The 18,366-nt window shown below is 52.7% G+C and overlaps 1 protein-coding gene across 8 annotated transcripts in view; it reads right to left on the reverse strand.

Annotated features, from left to right (window-relative positions):
* The window catches only part of ABCC3 (ATP binding cassette subfamily C member 3), a 42,716-nt gene that overhangs the window by 16,567 nt on the left and 7,783 nt on the right, over window positions 1–18,366 (reverse strand). For 5 of the 8 annotated variants that reach the window (XR_011071900.1, XM_068530395.1, XM_068530394.1 and 2 more), the window contains exons 2-17: window positions 14,486–14,662; window positions 13,997–14,122; window positions 13,652–13,789; window positions 12,694–12,819; window positions 12,377–12,438; window positions 11,552–11,683; window positions 10,143–10,334; window positions 6,874–7,051; window positions 6,617–6,778; window positions 5,624–5,716; window positions 4,201–4,404; window positions 3,950–4,096; window positions 3,446–3,533; window positions 3,008–3,074; window positions 2,651–2,777; window positions 2,393–2,569 (exon numbers count right to left, since the gene is read on the reverse strand). Coding sequence is in view for 7 of the 8 variants with exons in the window: in XM_068530395.1 (XP_068386496.1) it covers window positions 2,393–2,569; window positions 2,651–2,777; window positions 3,008–3,074; window positions 3,446–3,533; window positions 3,950–4,096; window positions 4,201–4,404; window positions 5,624–5,716; window positions 6,617–6,778; window positions 6,874–7,051; window positions 10,143–10,334; window positions 11,552–11,683; window positions 12,377–12,438; window positions 12,694–12,819; window positions 13,652–13,789; window positions 13,997–14,122; window positions 14,486–14,662 (2,196 nt within the window). In the remaining variant the exon portion in view is untranslated. Of the gene's footprint in view, window positions 1–2,392; window positions 2,570–2,650; window positions 2,778–3,007; window positions 3,075–3,445; window positions 3,534–3,949; window positions 4,097–4,200; window positions 4,405–5,623; window positions 5,717–6,616; window positions 6,779–6,873; window positions 7,052–10,142; window positions 10,335–11,551; window positions 11,684–12,376; window positions 12,439–12,693; window positions 12,820–13,651; window positions 13,790–13,996; window positions 14,123–14,485; window positions 14,663–18,366 lie in introns of those variants that run through there. The other 3 variants (XM_068530396.1, XM_068530399.1, XM_068530398.1) reach the window with 3 other exon arrangements.

Raw genomic sequence — 18,366 nt, forward strand, 5'->3', positions numbered from 1 at the left:
CCAAGAAGGACACAACGTTACTTCTTTGGTTTTTCCCCAAAAAAATATATTCCGGAGCTAATCGTGTTCAAATTGAGAAACATTCTGCAAAATAACTGCCCTGTACTCTTCAAAAGTGTTGATGTTCTAAAAGACAAAGACTGAGGAATTATCCAGATTGATTGAGAATAAAGAGATATGATAACTAAATGCGACTCATGATCCTGGATTGAACCCTAGACCAGGAAAGAAAATAGCTAAAAAAGACATTACTGGGACAAATGATGACATTTCAAATGTCAGACAGTGAATTAGATAATAATACAGTATTAATGATAAATTTCTTGATTTTGATAACTCAACTATAGTCATGTAAGAGGATGTCTTTGTTTTGAGACACTGAAATCTTTAGTATATAAAAAAAGAGGTGAAACTATAAAACTCAGAAGAAAACACAAGGGAAAAGTTTCATGACATTGGACTTGGCAATGATTTTTTTGGATTTTGGATAGGACACCAAAAGCACAAGCAACAAAAGTAAAAATAGAAAAATTGGATCACATTAAAATTGAAAACTTCTGTGCATCAAAGGACACAATCAGCAGAGTGAAAAGGCAACCTTCAGAATAGGAGAAAATATTTGCAACTCATATATCTGATAGGGGGTTAATATCTAGTATGTATAAAGAACTCTTACAACTCAACAACAAAAAACCAAACAACTTGAATAAAATGTGGGCAAAGGACTTGAACAGACATTTCTCCAGAGAAGATACACAAACTACCAACAGACACATGAAAAGATGCTCAACATTACTAATCACTGGGAAATGCAAATCAAAACCTAAATGAGATACCACCTCACATCCATTAGGATGACTACTACCAAAAAACAAAAACAAAAAACCAAACAACCGCCCCAGAAAACAAGTGTTGTCCAGAATGTGTAGAAGTTGGAGACCTTGTGTACCGTTGGTGGGAATGTAAAATGGTGCAGCCATTATGGAAAACAGTATGGCAGTTCCTCAAAAAATAAAAAAAAATAGAATTATGATTTAGCAATTCCACTTCTGGGTATGTACTAAAAAGAATTGAAAGTAGGGTCTTGAAAAGATCTTTGCACACCCATGTTCATAGCAGCATTAGTCACAATAGCTAAAAGGTGGAAGCAACCCAAGTGTCCATTGATGGGTGAATGGATAAGTAAAAGTTGCTGTTTAATGGGTACAGAGTTTTAGTTTTGCAAGATAAAAAGAGTTCTGGAGATTGGCTGTACAACAATGTGAATGTACTTAACACTACTGACCTATATACGTAAAAGGATTTCTAAAAGGATTTCTAAGTTAAAGATTTATGTTATGTATATTTTGCGACTGTTAAAAATTAATAAATTAATTAAAAACTAAAAACTTTCACTGATGTCCCATGGTTTTTAGGGTAAAGGCCAAAACCTTAATCAAAGTCTTCAAGGCTCTACCTTACCCTGTTTCTTCCACACCCCTTCTAACCTCCAGTCACACCAAATTGTACAGAAATGCCAGTCCACCCACCATCCCTCGGCTCACACCTTCAAAGGCTTTCCGTCACTTGGTAAAAGCCACAGTTCTTACAGTGGTCTCCAAGGCCCAATGTGACCTGGTTGCCTGGACACCTCACTGACCGCATCTCCTCCTCCTCATCCCTGCTCATTCCACTCCATCCACATTGTTCTTCTTGCTGGTCCTTAAATGCCCCAATCACACTCCTGCCTCAGGGCCTTTGCACTTACTGCTCTCTCTGCCTCAAATGTCCCAGACAGGGCTGCATGTTCGAAGATACGGACCACTCCCTCACTTTGGTCAAGTCTCCGATTCTCAGCGAGGTTTTCCCAAAGCACACTAACAATACAACCCTGCACATATTCCTATATCCCTTCCCTGTTTCATTCTTTCCCCTTAGCATTTATCTGATATTATATATTTTACTGATTTATCTTGCTATCATCTCTTTCCCCCAGTAGAATGTAAGCTATATGAAGGCAGAGATTTTAGTCTGGTGTATTTACTACTGCATAATATTGCCTGGCATATAGTAGGTATGTAATAAAATCTGATGAATGATGAGAGCTTCTTCCTTGGCTATTAAGATTCAGCTCAAAAGTGATGCTTTTCCTTATGCAGACTACCCCCGTTACTGCCTTCCAGTACCCTGCACAGGCCTTCAGCCTGGCCCCCAGCACATGCTACAGCCCCTACCTGTTTACAAGTCAGTTTCCCCCAGTAATAGCTCTGTTTCACCAGTGCCTAGCACACAGCTAGGCATGATACTACATGAATGTGTGAATGAATGAATGAATGCATATCTGGACCTGGGCTGGATTGAGGTGGGCAGCTGTATGTGCTAGCTCCCCAGAGGATGAAAGAGGAGGCTGTACCTTCTCTCCGATCTCTGTCTTGCCCCCACCAGGCAGCACCTCCAGGTCAGCTAGCAGGGCACAGGCCTCCAGAGCCTGTCGGTACCGCTTGGGGTCCAGGGCTTGGCCAAACAGCACGTTTTCCTGAAGAGTGCAGTTCTGGATCCACGCCTGCTGGGGCACGTAGGCCACGGAGCCCTGGCCAAAGGAGAAGGTTACCTCGGGGTTTGCCCAAGGCCTGGCCAAGCTTCCCTTCCCAGAAGTCCCTGCCCCTCTCACCTTCATATACACCTTGCCTTCCAGCTTCTCCATCTCTCCCAGCAGGGCAGACAACAGGGAGGACTTCCCACAACCCACAGGCCCCACCACAGCCACGAGTGCCCCTTTTGGCACCTGGATATCTAGGCTGGGGGCAAGAAGACAAGTAGCCCAGTCAGAGGAGGAATCAGGGTTTTGGTCCCCCACCTTCCACCTGGAGACCCAAGCCCTCCTCCCTTTCAGACACCACCCTGGCAAGCTGAGGCTCTTCCTGCTTCTCAGGCCAAAGACTGAAGCGTGAGAGTGGGGTTGGGTTCCACTACTGATCTGACCTTTGGCTCACTTTAGGCAGCTGAGAAGGGAAGGGGAAGCTGGTACCTGTGCAGGGTGGGTGGTAGGTTCTGGGACCAGGTGAAGGTGCCATTGTGTATGGTGACAGTATAGCCTGGGAGGACAGAGGTGTACAGCGTCAGGGGGCCCAGGGCAAGGGGAGGAGGATCCCTGGGTGGGGAGGGGTGTGGGGAGCCCTAGCGGGAGGGCAGGGAATCTTGGGACGGGGGGAGGGAGAGGAGACAGGAAGTCCTGGGGAGGAGCAGGGGGAGCCCTAGGGAAGGAAGGTGGTGGGGGAGGCCTGGAGAGGGATGACGAGAGGAAAGTAAAGAGCCAGAAGAGGAAGAAGGCGGGCACAGAGTGAGAGCAGATACGAAAAGAGGATGAAGAAAAGGGGGTCACAAGAGAGAAGTTAAAAGCTTGGAACAGAGAATTTTCTGGAGCAGTGGCTGGGGCAAGGGCAGCCCAGGTAGAGGCTGTCTGGACCTGGGGTGATGGTCTTTCTTTCCACACACTGGGAGTCAAGTTCATCTTGGCTCAGGAAATGCTGGATCCGTTTCAGAGACACACTGGTCTGCATGCAGAAGGGTGCGGGTCAGCCCTGGAAGCTGTGCTTTTCCTGTACCATCTCCTCTTACCCTTGCTGGCCCCCAACTTCCTGGGTGAGGCTGGGCCCCCTGAGGGTCCAGAGGCTGGTGCTAGGGCCCCTCCCATGACTGAGTCTTGGCTGGCTCCCACGGCCAAAGACAGGGTCCAGGTTGGTAAGAGGAGGCTGTCTCCAGAACTTGGGTTTCCAAGGACCTTACCTGACTTCCACTGACTCCAAATGGCCCCTGACTCTAATGACCTCATTCAACTTGGAACAATTCTTCATAATGCCAAATGGCCCTCCCCCGATTCCAGTAACTCTCCCTGATTACCCCCTGACCCTGAGTGACCCCATCTACCTGCCCAAACTCCAGCAGAACCCCCGGCCCTATCCAGCATTACCTGGGCCAGGTTGCTGATTAACTGGGGCAGCATGTTGAGGGGAATTTTTAAGATGTTGAACAGGGACACGGACACAAAGGCCTTCTCAGCATCCAGCACGTTGTTCTTATCCACGGACACGTACATCCCGAGGGTGGTCAGGGTCACCTGGGCAGTGGTGGGGATGGGTGTCAGGGTGGCGCCTGCAGGGTCCAGAGGCCCAGGCTGGCCAGGCAGGAGGCGGGACGCCAGCCCAGGCAGGGGAGCCTCACCAGGAAGGGGGTGCAGATCCAGATGAAAGTGGACGTGGCATGGAGGTAGGCAGCCTGGCGCATCAGCCGGAGCTCATCCTGCCGGATGTCCTCCACCTGCTTCAAGAAGCTGGGCTCCCAGGCATACAGCTTCAGCACCTTGATGCCACCCAGGATCTCGCTCATCAGCTTGATGCGTGAGTCCTTGAATTTCATTTGCTCTACCTATGGAGAGTGTGGAAAGTGCGCACCCCGAGCCCCTCCCCAGACCTCTACCCACAGGGGCTCACACCTTCCCTGCACTCACACACATGGCAGCCGGACTGCTCACCGCTCCTCCCTGCCAGCCTGTGCTGCACCCCAGCCTGGAATGCCCGGTCCGACCTACTCTCTTCTCTGCTGCACAAAATCCAGCTCCAACCTCAGTGCCCCATCACTGACCCTCGCAGGCAGCACCCTCTGCCCCTTCCCTGGGTTTCTAAGGCACGTTCTCATAGGGGACCCTGTGCACGTATGTTGCCTCAACTCGATGTGAGCCTGAGGGAATAGATCCCTTATTCTTCTTTGTTCCCCAGTCCCTAACCCAGGGTGCAGCATGCCAAATCAATCTATTCATTCACCCCAATTTATTGAGTGCCTATTATGTGTCAGGCCATGTGCTAGATGTGGAGCAGATAATGATGAACAACTCAAGGCCCTGGCCATCATGAAGCTGACAGTCTGATAGGTGAGGTAGACAGGAAACAAACAACCGCCTGAATAAATGCTTAATAAATTATTATGCAGACTCCGATGGGAGTTACAGGATTCTGGGAGAGAATAATGGGGTAGGGACTGGGAAATCAGAGTTTATGCTGGGAGGTGAAGGAAGGGAGGGAACTGGGCAAGGAAGGAAGGGTGAAGCACACTCCAGGGAACAGTATGTATGGTAGCCCAGAGGTATTCAGAGCTTGCTGATTTGGAGAAAAGAAGGGCCATACTGGCTGAAACTTGGCCATATCCCAGGGGGTGAGGGCTTGAAAGGTGAGCAGGGGCCTGGTGGGTGGTGGTAGGGAATTTGTCATTTATTCTATGTACAGTGGGAAGCTAGGGAAGACATCAATAAATGTTTGCAAATAAAGGACTGAATGACTGGCTGTTTACACTCATTACAGGGTGGTGGAGAAACTCTCATTAGACCAGAAGAGGCAAGTTTGAATCCCAGCTCTGCCTGATTCTAGATTGCTATCATCTCTCTGGGCCTTGGTTCCTCAGCTGCAAAACGAGAATTTTTCTAAAACCCTCTCAGGGTTGGGGGCTAGAGTAAGCTAAGGCCTGTGAAAGTGGCTTGGAGCCATCCGTACTCAGTGAGCGAGGTAGTTGGTAAGGCCCAGGTTAGTGACTGCCCTCCGCCAGGTACCTGGCCAAGGCTCCAGGCAGGAGCAGCGCAGTTGCTGGCACCCACCTGGAACGCACGCATTTTCACAGCCACGGCTCCATTGAGCGGGATCAGCAAGACCATGAGAGCGACTCCAGCCAGGACAGAGGGACCCAGGTTCTGAGGAGGCACAATAGATACACTAGACAGACAGACAGAGTATATAGACAGAACCCAGCAGACAGAGGCCTATTGACCTGAAATGCAGGGACGGGCAAGAAGCAAAAGATAGTGGTCAGCCAAACAGATGGATGGCAAAAAGCAGACATACAGATAAAGCCGAAATGACGAAAACATTTGCAAAAACAGCCAGCCATCAGATAATGACAAGAGATAGGGACAAACAGGCAGACACAGAAGGGTGTCCAGACACACAGGAAGGCAAATACAGACAGGCAATGACAGTCAGAGTCACACCCACCTTGCCTCCAAGCCCCTCTTCCCTCCCCTGGGTTCTGTGAGAAGGATTATCACACAGGCTAGAAAGACTTGATTGCAGACACCAGCATCCTCACAGTCCTGTCCCCCACCCCTCTGCTGACCCAGAATAACCCTCTCTTGTCCCATCTGAAGGAAGGAGAAGGTCAGAGGAAGGGGGCAGAGATCAGGGTTCAAGAGTCACCTGCCAGGGCTTCCCTGGTGGCGCAGTGGTTAGGAATCCGCCTGCCAATGCAGGGGACACGGGTTCGAGCCCTGGTCCAGGAAGATTCCCACATGCCACAGAGCAACTAAGCTCATGAGCCACAACTACTAGGCCTGCACTCTAGAGCCTGAAAGCCACAACTACTGAGTCCGTGAGCCACAACTACTGAAGCCCGTGCGCCTAGAGCGCGTGCACCTAGAGCCCGTGCTCCGCAACAAGAGAAGCCACCGCAGTGAGAAGCCCGCGCACTGCAAGGAAGAGTAGCTCCCGCTCGCTGCAACTAGAGAAAGCCCGCGCGCAGCAACGAAGACCAAACAGAGCCAAATAGATAAATAAATAAATATATTAAAAAAAAAAAAAAAAAAAAGAAGAGTCACCTGCCAGAGGAAGTACACTGCCAGGATGATCTGCAGGGGTGCTGACCACAGCAGGTTGATGAAGGGGACAACATCCATGAAGCGCTGGGCGTCCACTGACATGAGGTTAACAATTTCTCCCACAGTGGACTCACGTTTGACTGAATTGGTGATGACCAGAGCCTGCAGGTGGACAGCGGGGTGATGGACTGGGCCCGCGAGTCTCTCCAAAGCTCCCCAGGGGCCTCCCCAGCCCCCCATGCCCTGCTCCAGCTGACCTTCCTATAGATGACACCTATGATGCCTGTGCGAAACCTCAACCCCATCACAAAGATGCAGTGGTAATACTGGTGTAAGATCAGAGTCTGCATCACGGAGCACACGAACATCAGCCCGGCCACCAGAAAGCCCCACCAGGTGGGGGCCGTGGGGTTTGAAATAAATCTGATCAGGACGCTGCAAGGTGAGGAGAGAGGCATGAGGGTGGGCAGGGCTCCCCCAGTCTGCTCCCTCTACTGCGGCCCTCCCCTTTCCCCTCAGCCTCCACTCTGCCCCTGCCTCTGAAACCTCTCAGGTGGAGGCTGCTGGCCCTCCACACCCCCACCCAGACCAGGGGGACTTGGCACAGAGCTGCCTCAAGCCCTCCATCCTTACTCCTTTCTGCCTGCACCTCCTTTCCTACCTACCATGGCCCCCCGCCACCCACCCCTTTATCACCCTCTGGCCACCTGCCTCACCGGCCTGCCTTTCTGGCCTCCTTGGACCATGTGGCAGGAAGCAGTGCAACACGTCCATTGATTAGACTTTCCTGCACCTTCTTCTGGGCTGCCGAGGGCTCTGAAGTCCACTGCCTGACCACACAGACTCTCGCCCCTCAAATCCATCCTCTTCAATATCAGTGGCCTCCAACGCTGCCCGGTGACCTTCTCCAGGGCCCTAATCTACTTTCTCTCCCGCAGTCCTTTCCACCTCTTATCCTCTTACCTGTCCTCACTCCCCACTTCTCTCAGCAGCTGCCCACTTAAATCTTCCCATCGAGAACTCCCTGCCACCTGCAAACTTCCCTGCAAACCCTCTTCCTTTTGTCCTGCCTCAGGACAGGAGGTGCCCTTTCAACTTTCCACGCCGGGTCCTGCCCCCCAAGCCCTGGATCCCACCTGCCTCCTCAGGAACCCGTTTCGTCGTTGGCCCCCTTTCTCCCGGTCTTCAGTATCCTCCTCTCCACTGGCAGCTCTGTGCCTTGGCCGACTGACATGACCAAGTCTCTTCCATGTTAGGACAAACCTCCCCTTGACCCCATGGAGCAACCTCCATGGTCATGGCCAGGCTTCTTCTGCTGTGGGTTGGGTGTAAGTCCCCAAAAGACATTTCAAGTCATAACCCCTGGTACCTGTGAATGTGACCTTATTTGGAAACAGGGTCTTTGCAGACATGATCAAGTTAAGATAAGGTCATATTGGAGTAGGGTGGCCCATAATCCAGTGACTGGAGTCTTTATAAGAGAAAAGAGAGGGAGATTTGCACACAGAGACACAGATGCCGACAGACAGACAGACACACACACGGGAGGATGCCATGCAAAGATGGAGGCAGAGATTGGAGCAATGAGTCTCCAAGCCGAGGAATGCCAAGGACTGCCAGCACACCAGAACCTGGGAGGCGTGGAACAGATTCTCACTCAGAGCCTCTAGAAGGAACCTACCCACCGACACTTTGATTTCAGACCTCTGGCTTCCAGAACTGTGAAGAATACATTTCTGTTGTCAGCCACCCAGTCTGTGGTACTCTGTTACCCTAGAAAACTAAAAACCTTTATAGGAAGTTTCTAGACCTCCACTGGCCCCGTCTCCACTGCAGAAACCCTGTTCTCAGGCCCTTCCCCTGTGTCGCACGCAGCCTCTGTTCTTGGCAAAGTCACCAACAAACTCCACGTTGCCTTCCTCAGGCTCTATTTTACTGGTCAACTTGCTTCACTGGAGGCCACGCCTTCCCCCGGAAGGGTTCTCTGTGCCCTGCTCCACAATCTGGGTTGTTTTCCCAACTTCGTCCCCTCCACGCTAGTCTTCTGCTCACCCATACCTGTCAGAATGCCCTAGGGCTCTGTCTGAGGCCTCTGCACGGGCTCTCTGGGAGAGGTTAGCCACAGATATGGGACGCTGGGCTTCCACCCGATGGCTCTGCAAATGTGATCTCCAGCTAGCTGGGAATCTCCCCTTGGGGGCCACCAGCAACTCAGGCCCAAAATGGCCAAGATGCCCCTCACCACCTTGCCCAGGGCCCAGGTCTCTCTTCCTGCTGAGTTCACCATCTCAGCAAAAGATCCATCATCCTCCAGCTACCCAGGCCAGAACCCAGGTCACCTTTCCCACCCCCCCGCCTCCCTGGCACCAACACTCATTTCCAGAGAGTAGCTCCTGAATCCTGTCTCATTCTTGACCTGGACTTTCCTTGGACCTGGTTGGACCACTTCCGTCTGGCCACCCTGCCCTGCCTCCCCCACACTACTGGCAGGGGATCCTTCCAGAATGCAAACCAGACACCCCTCCCTGGCTTCAAATCTTTCAAGGATTTCCTTAGCTCTCCCTCTCTCCCTTTGTTGTTCTGCCCCTCCCTTTGGTCACCCCCCCTCTAGCATTCAGAAGTACCTGGAGTTCCTGAGTCATGCTGTTTCAGGCCTCTGTGACTTTGCACCTTCCCCTCCTTCCTCACCTAGTTAGCCAATTGCCTGTCCTTCCAAACTTGATAACCTCTCTGGCTGGCAAGTGTACCCTGCCCCTTCCCAGGCTGGCTTCCTTGCTCCTCTGGGGGTTTTTCAGACACCTAAGTACACCTCCGCCCACACTGTGCTCTAATAGATTTACACTTTGGTTTCTCCCACAAGACTTTAAGACCATATCTTAGTTATCTTTGTATACCTAGTGTCTGGCACCATTCTGGGACCCTGGGGGCTCAAAATATGTTCACTGAAGGAATGAATGCACAAATGCATGATTGGAGGGTCAAAGGATTGAGGACTCAGCTGCTAGCTCCTTTCCATCCCCTCATTTGAGAGCTCTTTCTAGCCCAAGCCATTCACGTGATAGATGGCGGAGCCTATCATCTGGAAAGAGCACCGTAGATGGAGTTCAGAGCCCTGGACTCAAATCCATCTTTACCAGCTGTGTACCCTTGGCCAAGTCACTTCACCTCTCTGAGTTCCTGTTTCCTCATTTTTTTAAATTGTTTTTCATTTTTCTGCTTCCTTGTTTGTAAAACGGGAAAAGGGCACCTCTCTGTAGGATTGTCAGGAGGATTTAAAGAGAGAATGTATGTTAACGTATACATCAGGGTACCTGGCAGTTGTACTTGGTCCAGATAAGTTGGATGTGAACGGGGAAATGAGGTGCAGAGGCTCTGCCACTTGCCAAAGGTCACACAGAAAGTGGGGATAGCCCCTTCGGTTCCTGGTCTGGGGCTCTTTTCTCTACACATTGTCCCCGAGGCCGGCCAGCCAGCCAGCCAGCCCCTTTTCCCAGGAAGGGCTGCGTGGGAGGGAGCATGGACAGACCTGAGCAGCTGTGGGTTGATGAAGGACAGCAGGTCCTGGATCAGCTTGAAGCACATGCTGAGGAGGAAGCTGGAGCCAAAGGTGGCCATCAGGGCCCGCAGGAAGGGGGGCTCCCGGGCCTGCGGCCGGCCCCCCAGCAGCACCTCACCCTCACTGGACAGTCTCTTCCCAGAAGCCTCCGCAGCCTGGTGTCTGGTCCGGGGAGGAAGGAGCAGTGGGTAGGAATGGGCACATGGGCCCCGTAAAGCCAAGGGGCTGGCGAGGAGCAGGTAGGAGGGGGAGCTGCTTTCTTGGCTCTCAGAACTGGGAGGGGGAAGGACAGTGAGACTTTCCAGCTGAGAATCCCCAAGTGCCTTCAGGTGCTAGAGGATATATGCAGGGGTGCCTTAACTGCTCCTCAAGGACTATACACCCAGTAATTCCCAACCTGTGGCCCTCTCCATGCCTCCCCAGGGCTGGCTCCAGGGAGGACGCTGACAAGAAGGGAGACATGGGCAGGGCTGGCTAGTGGTCTAGTCACTGGCAAGCTGAGCAGGGAGGGAGTGGAGGTGGCATGGAGGGACAGAGAGGGGGTGCAGCAGGCAGACTGGGGGCCTTTAGGTCTTCCAGAGGCTCCAAGCCATGAGCCCAAGACACTGCTGACCAAGTCCATGTCCCTGGTTCCTTCACAGCCAGTGGGCCATCAGAGGCTCAGGCGGAACCAGCATGGGATTTCTGGGCCCCAGGTTGTGGGTGGAAGGGGTTTCGGTCCTGGGGGGGCGGGGGGTGAAGAAGGAGGACTCAGAGCCTCAGCTTTCTCGGCTGTGTAGTCGGTCAGAGACAGGCTGCCAGTGGGCAGGCCCTTGGCCAGAGGGTCATCTCTTCCAGCCCCTGCCTCCATGCAGGAAGCATGATTGAGAGGGGGCGCTGGCCTCAACCTTCCTCCCCCGGCCCCTTCCCCTCCTGAGGGAAGTCCCTGGAATCTACCCTTCAAGTCAGGCAGGGCAGTGCAGTGGTGAGTGCTGTGGGCCCAGACGGCTGGGTGTGGATTCTGGCTTTGCCACCACCAACTAGGGGACCTTGGGTGCATCATCAAACCTCTGTGCCTCAGTGACCTCATCTGGAACACAAAGGCAATAGAACCTGCACAGTAGCTGTCGGAGAGTAACCGAGTTAGTCTGCACGATAAGGACAATGCCTGGGACAGAGTAAGTGCTACGAAAGTGTCAGCCATTCTCCAGCATCAGTAGCGTTGGGAGAGGTGACCCAGGCCTGAGCTGCCCACCCCAGGACCACCTGCACCTGCTCTTCTCCCCACGCCCAGCCATGTGATCTCCTGGGTCTACCAGCTTCGCCTGCAGGAGACCTGGGCTGTATGGAGGGGTGGGGGTTGGGGGGGGCGCGGGGACGGGGGAGGAGGGGGGCCTCACCGCGCTGCCCGCTCTTGCTGCTTCTTCCTCTCCTGCAGCAGCCTCTGCACCACCACGTGGGAGCGGTCCTCCTTGTTCAGGCACCAGAGGTCCCACTCCTCCAAGGGCCGCCGGTAGCCGAGGATGGCCAACCTGGAGCGGACGGGCAGCACCACCCTGGGTCAGAGTTCAGCAGCCTGGGGACAAGGGTCTCCAGAGAGGAGGATGTCCCCAGGGAGCTGTGGCCAAGGAAAGTGTTCCTTTATTCCCACAGTGAGCAGGATGGGCGTCACTGCCTCCCACCCCAAGTTCCTACTTCCAGCCCTTTCTCACTCCTTCCCAGATGCCCCATTGACTCCTGGGCCCTGATGACAAAATCCACGCTGGCTGCGGCCCTGGGGGATGACAAGGCCTGCTGGATGGAGCCCCAGCCCGAGGACCCTCCTCAGTACAATATGGTTAATGAGCTGTCACCCAGGTCACAGACACAATCCTCCTGCTCTAGCTGCTCTGAGGGGCGCCCACGGAAATGGCAGCTGCAAGCTTATCCCTGACCAAATAGCTGGGAACTAATTATGGTCTCCCTCTAGGACCCTAGGCCTGTCCCCAAGGCCTGCCAGACACAGGTCTGGCCTGTGCCCTGGGATCAGAACTGGGCCTCTGTACTCAGCCCCCAGCCCAAACAGACAGGTTTCCCCACCCTCGCCTGCCCCATGCCCGCTGGGGTTCACAGCTCCTCAGGCCCCTGAACTCCTGGCCTGCTCCCTTTCCTCTTTCTCATTCCCCAACTATCCATCCCCATTCCCCCTCCCCCGGGCCCCCAGGCTTGGGGAAGAGCCAACTCACTTTGTAAACCACCAGAAAGACAGGCGGGAGAGGAAGCCAGCTCCGGCCTCAGGGCAGGGGTTCTAGAAGGTGCAAGAGTGGGGCAGGGGAAATCAGGAGTGCACACCACCCTCTCAAGGCAGAGCAGAGGGAGGAGGGTGCCTCGCTCCTTCCTGCTCCTAGGAAGCACTCCTGCTCAGTGTGCAAGCCCTAGTTTGCACACTGTGGAGGTGACATGAAGATGGAATGAACTGGAAGGGATGGGGGATGCTGGTGAGGGCTGGGCTGAGGAGTGGGCTGTGGCACCCCCACTACCACCCACCTCCATTAAGACTCACGGGGTCGATATTCTTGGGGGAGAAAAACGGTGGCTTCTCCCTGAAGCAGGAGAGGATGAGGGCAGAGAGCACCAGGGCAAAGTAGATATAGAAGGTGGTGAAGCGGAAGGGGTCTGAGATCTTGCCCTGGGGGAGAAAGGAGAGCAGCATCAGAGCTTGGGAAGCCCTGGGCCTGCAGTCCTTGCCCCAAGGAGTCCTTTGGGGCACCAGACCCCTCTGGGGTAGAAGTCAGCAAAAGTGGGTACCTGGGTCCCCCTGCCCAGAGGCTTCTGAGAGACGGGAAAGGTCACAGGGGGTCCACTGTTCTGTGGAGGCTTGCCCTGCTCATCTACATCACCTTGTCTAACCCTCCCTAACAGGTAGGAAATCTTATGATACTCAGTTTGCAATTGAGGAAATGGGACTCTTGGTTCAGGAATTTGCCCAAGATCACAAAGAGTAAGTGGGTTGTTCCCAGCCTGTGCTCTTATGAATATCCTTGATTGCCTCCGCTTGAGATGGAGAAATAGGGAGACACTAGATTGATCCCCAGTGTTCCAACCGCCCCCGCCCACCACTGAAGATCAAGAGGAAGGCCAGGAACTGAGGGAGGTGGGGAAAAAGGGGAGAACAAGACAACAGGATTCCAGGAAAGCCAGAACTGTTCATGTCTGCGCACCTGCTCTCACTGAACAGACATTGCACTTGGTGGTAGCTGCTACGTTCCCACGAACAGCCAACAATGGCCGCATCTTGCTGCATTCCCCCGGGTTACACTGGCCCTCACCCCGCTCACCAGTCTGCTTCTCAGCAGAGATGCAACAAGTAGGGAATGACACAAAAAGGACTGAACAGCAGAGGAGGTCCTGGGAGCTGGGGAGGGGCAGAAGGGAGGAGCCTGGGACCCAGCAGTGACCTAGAGCTCTGGGGACAATCCCTAGACAGCACTGGACCTGGCAGGTTCCTCTCTTCCGCGTACCTGTGCCAAAGCTGAAAGGATCTTGGAACGGAAGGGGATGATGCCACAGACCGCACACAGGAACCAGAAGATGATGAGGACCCCCGAAGACCGAACCCCCTGCAGCCGCTCATACTGGATCAGTAGGGTGGCCAGCAGCTGTGCAGGGAGGGCGGGAGAGGCTGGGCCAGAGCACACACATCTGGACCTGCCTCCATTCCTCCCCATGCCACATGGCCAGATGTTTCTGGGGTTACCCACTCCTAAGGTGTCCAGCCTTCTCCTCAGAGCCCATGGTTCCCCCACCACAATCCCACAACCCACTGGAGATCCTCCCCAATCCAGATTCCCTGGTCCCACACTGACCATGGTGACCCCCACCACCAAGGGGGTGACAAAGAAGATGGGGGCAGGGGCCCAACCGTGGACCAGGCCATGGAAGGAGTAGAAGAGGTCAGTCCAGGAGACGCACCACAGCAGGACGCCCAAGGCCTATGAACAGGGCATATGTTAGGGACTCCATTCCCAAAGAAAGGGATGGTCCCCACTGGGGAGGAGCCTTTGCTCCTGAAACCAACAGACCTGCCCAGGCTTGCCCCCAAGGGCTGGGCTGGGCACTGGCCAGAAGCTTCTCCAGGGTGGGGAGAGCATTGCTGGAGAACTTGATTGAACTTCCCCAAGCAGAGATTATCTCACTGGGCTGCAGACCCAGCTGGCAGGCTGCCATGGCCCTGAGCACAGGGAGGGTGAGGCTGGGGAACCCAGACCAGTCACTGAGGGTGGGGAAAGGGACCCATTAAAAGGAGAATCTCCTAGGTCCTGGTCCCACCCGCAGGAGAGCCCTGAGCCCCTGACCGTCTTGAGCCTGGAGAGGCGAGAGAGAACAATGTAGCCTTGGTGGCGGTGCTGCAGGCAGAACAGGTAGCAGGGCAGGGCGGCCCACAGGTAGATGCAGGGGACCCAGGCCAGCACGGAGTTCTGGAAGCAGGGAGTGAAGTCCGGGTTGTCCGTGTGCACAGACAGATTGGAGTCCTGGGGACAAAGAGAAGAATTCAGGGGCAGCCTTGTGCAGCTCTGGGCTCACGCTCCAGGGAGGGGGCTGGGCCAGAGAGCTGCCATGCGCTCTGGGGGTCAGAAGGTGTGTGAATATGAAAGTCTAAGTGTGCAAACCAGCAGGCATTGTCCCGAGTGTGAGCTCTTCCAGGAGGCTAAGGGCGCCCCATTTCCTCATATTTTCTCTCTGTCTCTCTAATTGATGTTTAATTTAAGTACAATAAACTGCACCCATTTGAAGTGCACAATCCAATGAGTGACAGTTGTACACACCTGCAAAACTGCTACCACAATAAGGATATAGAATAATCCACCATTCCACGAGTTCCTTTGTGCCCCTCTGCAGCCCATCCCTCCCAGGCAAACACTGATCTGCTTTCTGTCGTTCTAGATTTCCGCTCTTTTATTTTAAATTAAGTTTTAATTTTATCAAAGCAATATATGCAGATGGTTGAAGAGTCCACTTTCTCTCTAAAGCTCTCCCAGGGAAGGGATAGGGAGCCTCTCTGAGCTTTAGTTGCCTCTCCTTCAAAATGAGGGAGGCCATCCCTGCCCGACCTACCTCCTCAGTGGGTGTGAACTCAAAGGAGCAAGGGGATGTGGAGAGAGCTTTGTAAACGAAGCTGGGGTGACCAACCATCCCAGCTTGCACAGAACTGTCCTGGTTCTAGCACTGACAGTCTAGTGTCTTAGGGAACCACTGAGTCCAGACAAGACCGCTTTTTGTCTTTGCACCTAAGAACTTTTCTGGAAAGAGATGGGGGAACACATTCAAACACATATTTTACTAAGATTGTTTCCCCCAAGGCCACCGATGAACTAATCTTTTTTTCCCTTCTTGCAAAGTATTAGACTGTCTCTACAGAAAGCTCATAAAATATAAACAACTAAAAAAAAAAAAAAAAAGGGGCTTTCCTGGTGGCGCAGTGGTTAAGAATCCGCCTGCCAATGCAGGGGACACAGGTTCGATCCCTGGTCCAGGAAGATCCCACATGCTGCGGAGCAACAAAGCCCATGCGCCACAACTACTGAGCCTGCACTCGAGAGCCCGCGCGCCGCAACTACTGAGCCCACGTGCTGCAACTACTGAAGCCCGTGTGCCTAGAGCCCGTGCTCCGCAACTAGAGAAGCCACCACAATGAGAAGCCCATGCACCGCAACAAAGAGTAGCCCCTGCTCCCCGCAACTAGAGAAAGCCCGCACGCAGCTACCAAGACCCAAGGCAGCCAAAAAAAACCCCAAACCTCACCCACAATCCCATCCACCCAGAGACAACTCTTAACACCAGAAGATAGAACCCTCTACCTTCTAACTGCCAGTTTAAATAATTGTCATTTTTGTTTTTGTCAAAGTTATAACATGCACATAATTCTAAAGGTACATGAAAAGAAAATGGTACCCTGCCTCATCACTCCCCACCCCTAGTTCCACTTTCCAGGGGTAAGTATGTTCAAATATGCTAACTTGTTCTGGTAGCTACTTCTATGTTTTTAAGCAATTTGCTTTTAATATTGTTACATGATCTACCACTATTTGATAATCACTATTTTCTTTTGTTCTGGAAGTTAAAGCTGTACCTCTCTTACATTCTCTCCACTTGAACTTCCTCAACCTTCCAGTGTAGAAACATCACAGGCTTTTGTTAAATAAACATTCACAGTTCACACTTTTTTGACTATATAAATATTGTTCACTACGACTGGCTCTACCCCTTTCAATACCTGTGTGACCTTAGGCAAGACGCTTGACCTTCACCTCTCTGGGCCTTAGTTTCTTCAAGGGTAACACTGAGATGATAACATCTCCCACCAGGCCCCGCCCACCTGGCCCCTCAGCCATCAGCCTAGCCCAGGCCCCCACCTCTTCCCGAGCAATTTCCACGGGGTTCTAGTCTCTTCCCTTCCATGCCCTATGGGCCCAGATCCCTGCCCACACTCTCCTGGTCTTCCCCTTCCTCCCTGGTCTTTCCTTCTATGTCTCCTTGCTGGTTCCCCTGCTTGGCACCAGAGTGCCCCGGAACTCAGTCCTTTCCTCTTCTCCATTTCTTTTTACATTTTCTTCCAGTCTCATCTACATGCCAATGGCTCCCAAGTTTATCTCTCTACCCCACCACTCTCCAAATCCCCAACTCTAAATCCAACTGCCGACTGGACATCTCCACTTTACATATCGTACAAGAGCCTACAAGGCCCCCCATAGCGTCCCTTCCCGCCAACCTGTGACCCCTCTCACCGCCTCTCCTACATCACTCCAGCCAGTGGCCTCATTGCTATTCCTGAACATAACAGGCATGTTCCTGCCTCAGGGTCTTTGCACTGGCTGCTCTGTCTGGAACGTTCCTCCCTTAGACATCCTTAAGTCTCTCTTTCTCATTGAGGCCTAGGCTGACCACCCTGTTTAATATTTCACTTGCACCCTACCCCCAGCATTCCCAATCCACTCCCTTAACCTTTCTCTGCTTATTCTTTTCCCTATACCTACCACCTTCTAACATGCTACATAATTTAGAAATTTATTATGTTTTCTCTCATCTCTTTCTGCTGGCATGTGTGTTTCTTGAAGGAAAGAATCTTTATTTCATTTATTGATGTATCTTAAGTACCTAGAGCAGTGCCTGGCACATAGTAGGTGCTCAGCAAAAATTTGCTTAAATAACTTAAACATTTGTTGAATAAATGAATAAACAAAAGGATAACCTTATACCCTGCCTCTAAACCTTCAGTGGCTTCCTACTGACTAGAAGACAAAGTCTAAGCATGGCATTCAAGTCCCACAACTGGCCTATCTAACTGAACTATCTATCTATCTACCTACCTATCTATCTATCTATGTGAACTATTAAACTATCTATGTGCCTGAGTTATCCCATCTTAAGAAAATATTTCATGGAGTGGTCTGCACACCCTGCTTCCCTTTCCTCAGCCTACCCTCACTCTTTAATCCCATCTGAGTCAGCCCTCTGCCTCCAAAGCGCCTGCCCATGGCTGCAAGATTCCTGAAAGGCAGTGTTGTGCCCCTTGCCTCATGGCCCCAGACCTGCAGGGGCTCCTGCTCCTCCTGGAGCCAAGTCCAAGCACCCCTCCTTGCCTTCCCACTGCTCCCGTCCCCCACTGCCAAACTCACTTCACTCTAAATCTGCTCTGAGAGTCTCACTCCTACACCTTCGCTCAGCCTGGTCCCTATTTCTTCCACTTGTCAAGATCCCAACAACTACAGGGAAGGGTGGTGGGCCCGGCTTAGGACCCACCTCTCCCATCTTGAGCACCCTTCCTGCTCTGAAGTCAGCACCTAACGAGGGAGCCGCCTTCTGGAGTATGTCTTCCACTTGATGATGTTCTGATAAAGGCCTGCTATGAGCCAGGCGGAGGGGGAGGCAAACTCGGAACAGACCTGTCCCTGCCCCTGGGGAGCATGAGGTCCAGGGACATGCTTCTTTGGGGCGTTCCACTCAAACCCCGGAGAGCAGAGGTTGTACTGCGTACATCTTGAATTCTAGAGCCCTGTACTCAGTAGTCGCTCAAGCAATGCGAGCTAAGGACCAGAAGACTCTTGCTAAGCACTGGGCACTGGGTCACAGAGGCGGGTTATTCTGTAGGCCTGATCAGGCTGTGCCACGGGAGGGGAGACAGACGCTCTGGCCCATATTGTTTTCCTCTTTAAAACACTTCTTAGCCAAGTATAGT

This window comes from Eschrichtius robustus, chromosome 20 (genome assembly GCF_028021215.1).
Source record: "Eschrichtius robustus isolate mEscRob2 chromosome 20, mEscRob2.pri, whole genome shotgun sequence".
In the NCBI taxonomy this organism is placed as follows: domain Eukaryota; kingdom Metazoa; phylum Chordata; class Mammalia; order Artiodactyla; family Eschrichtiidae; genus Eschrichtius; species Eschrichtius robustus.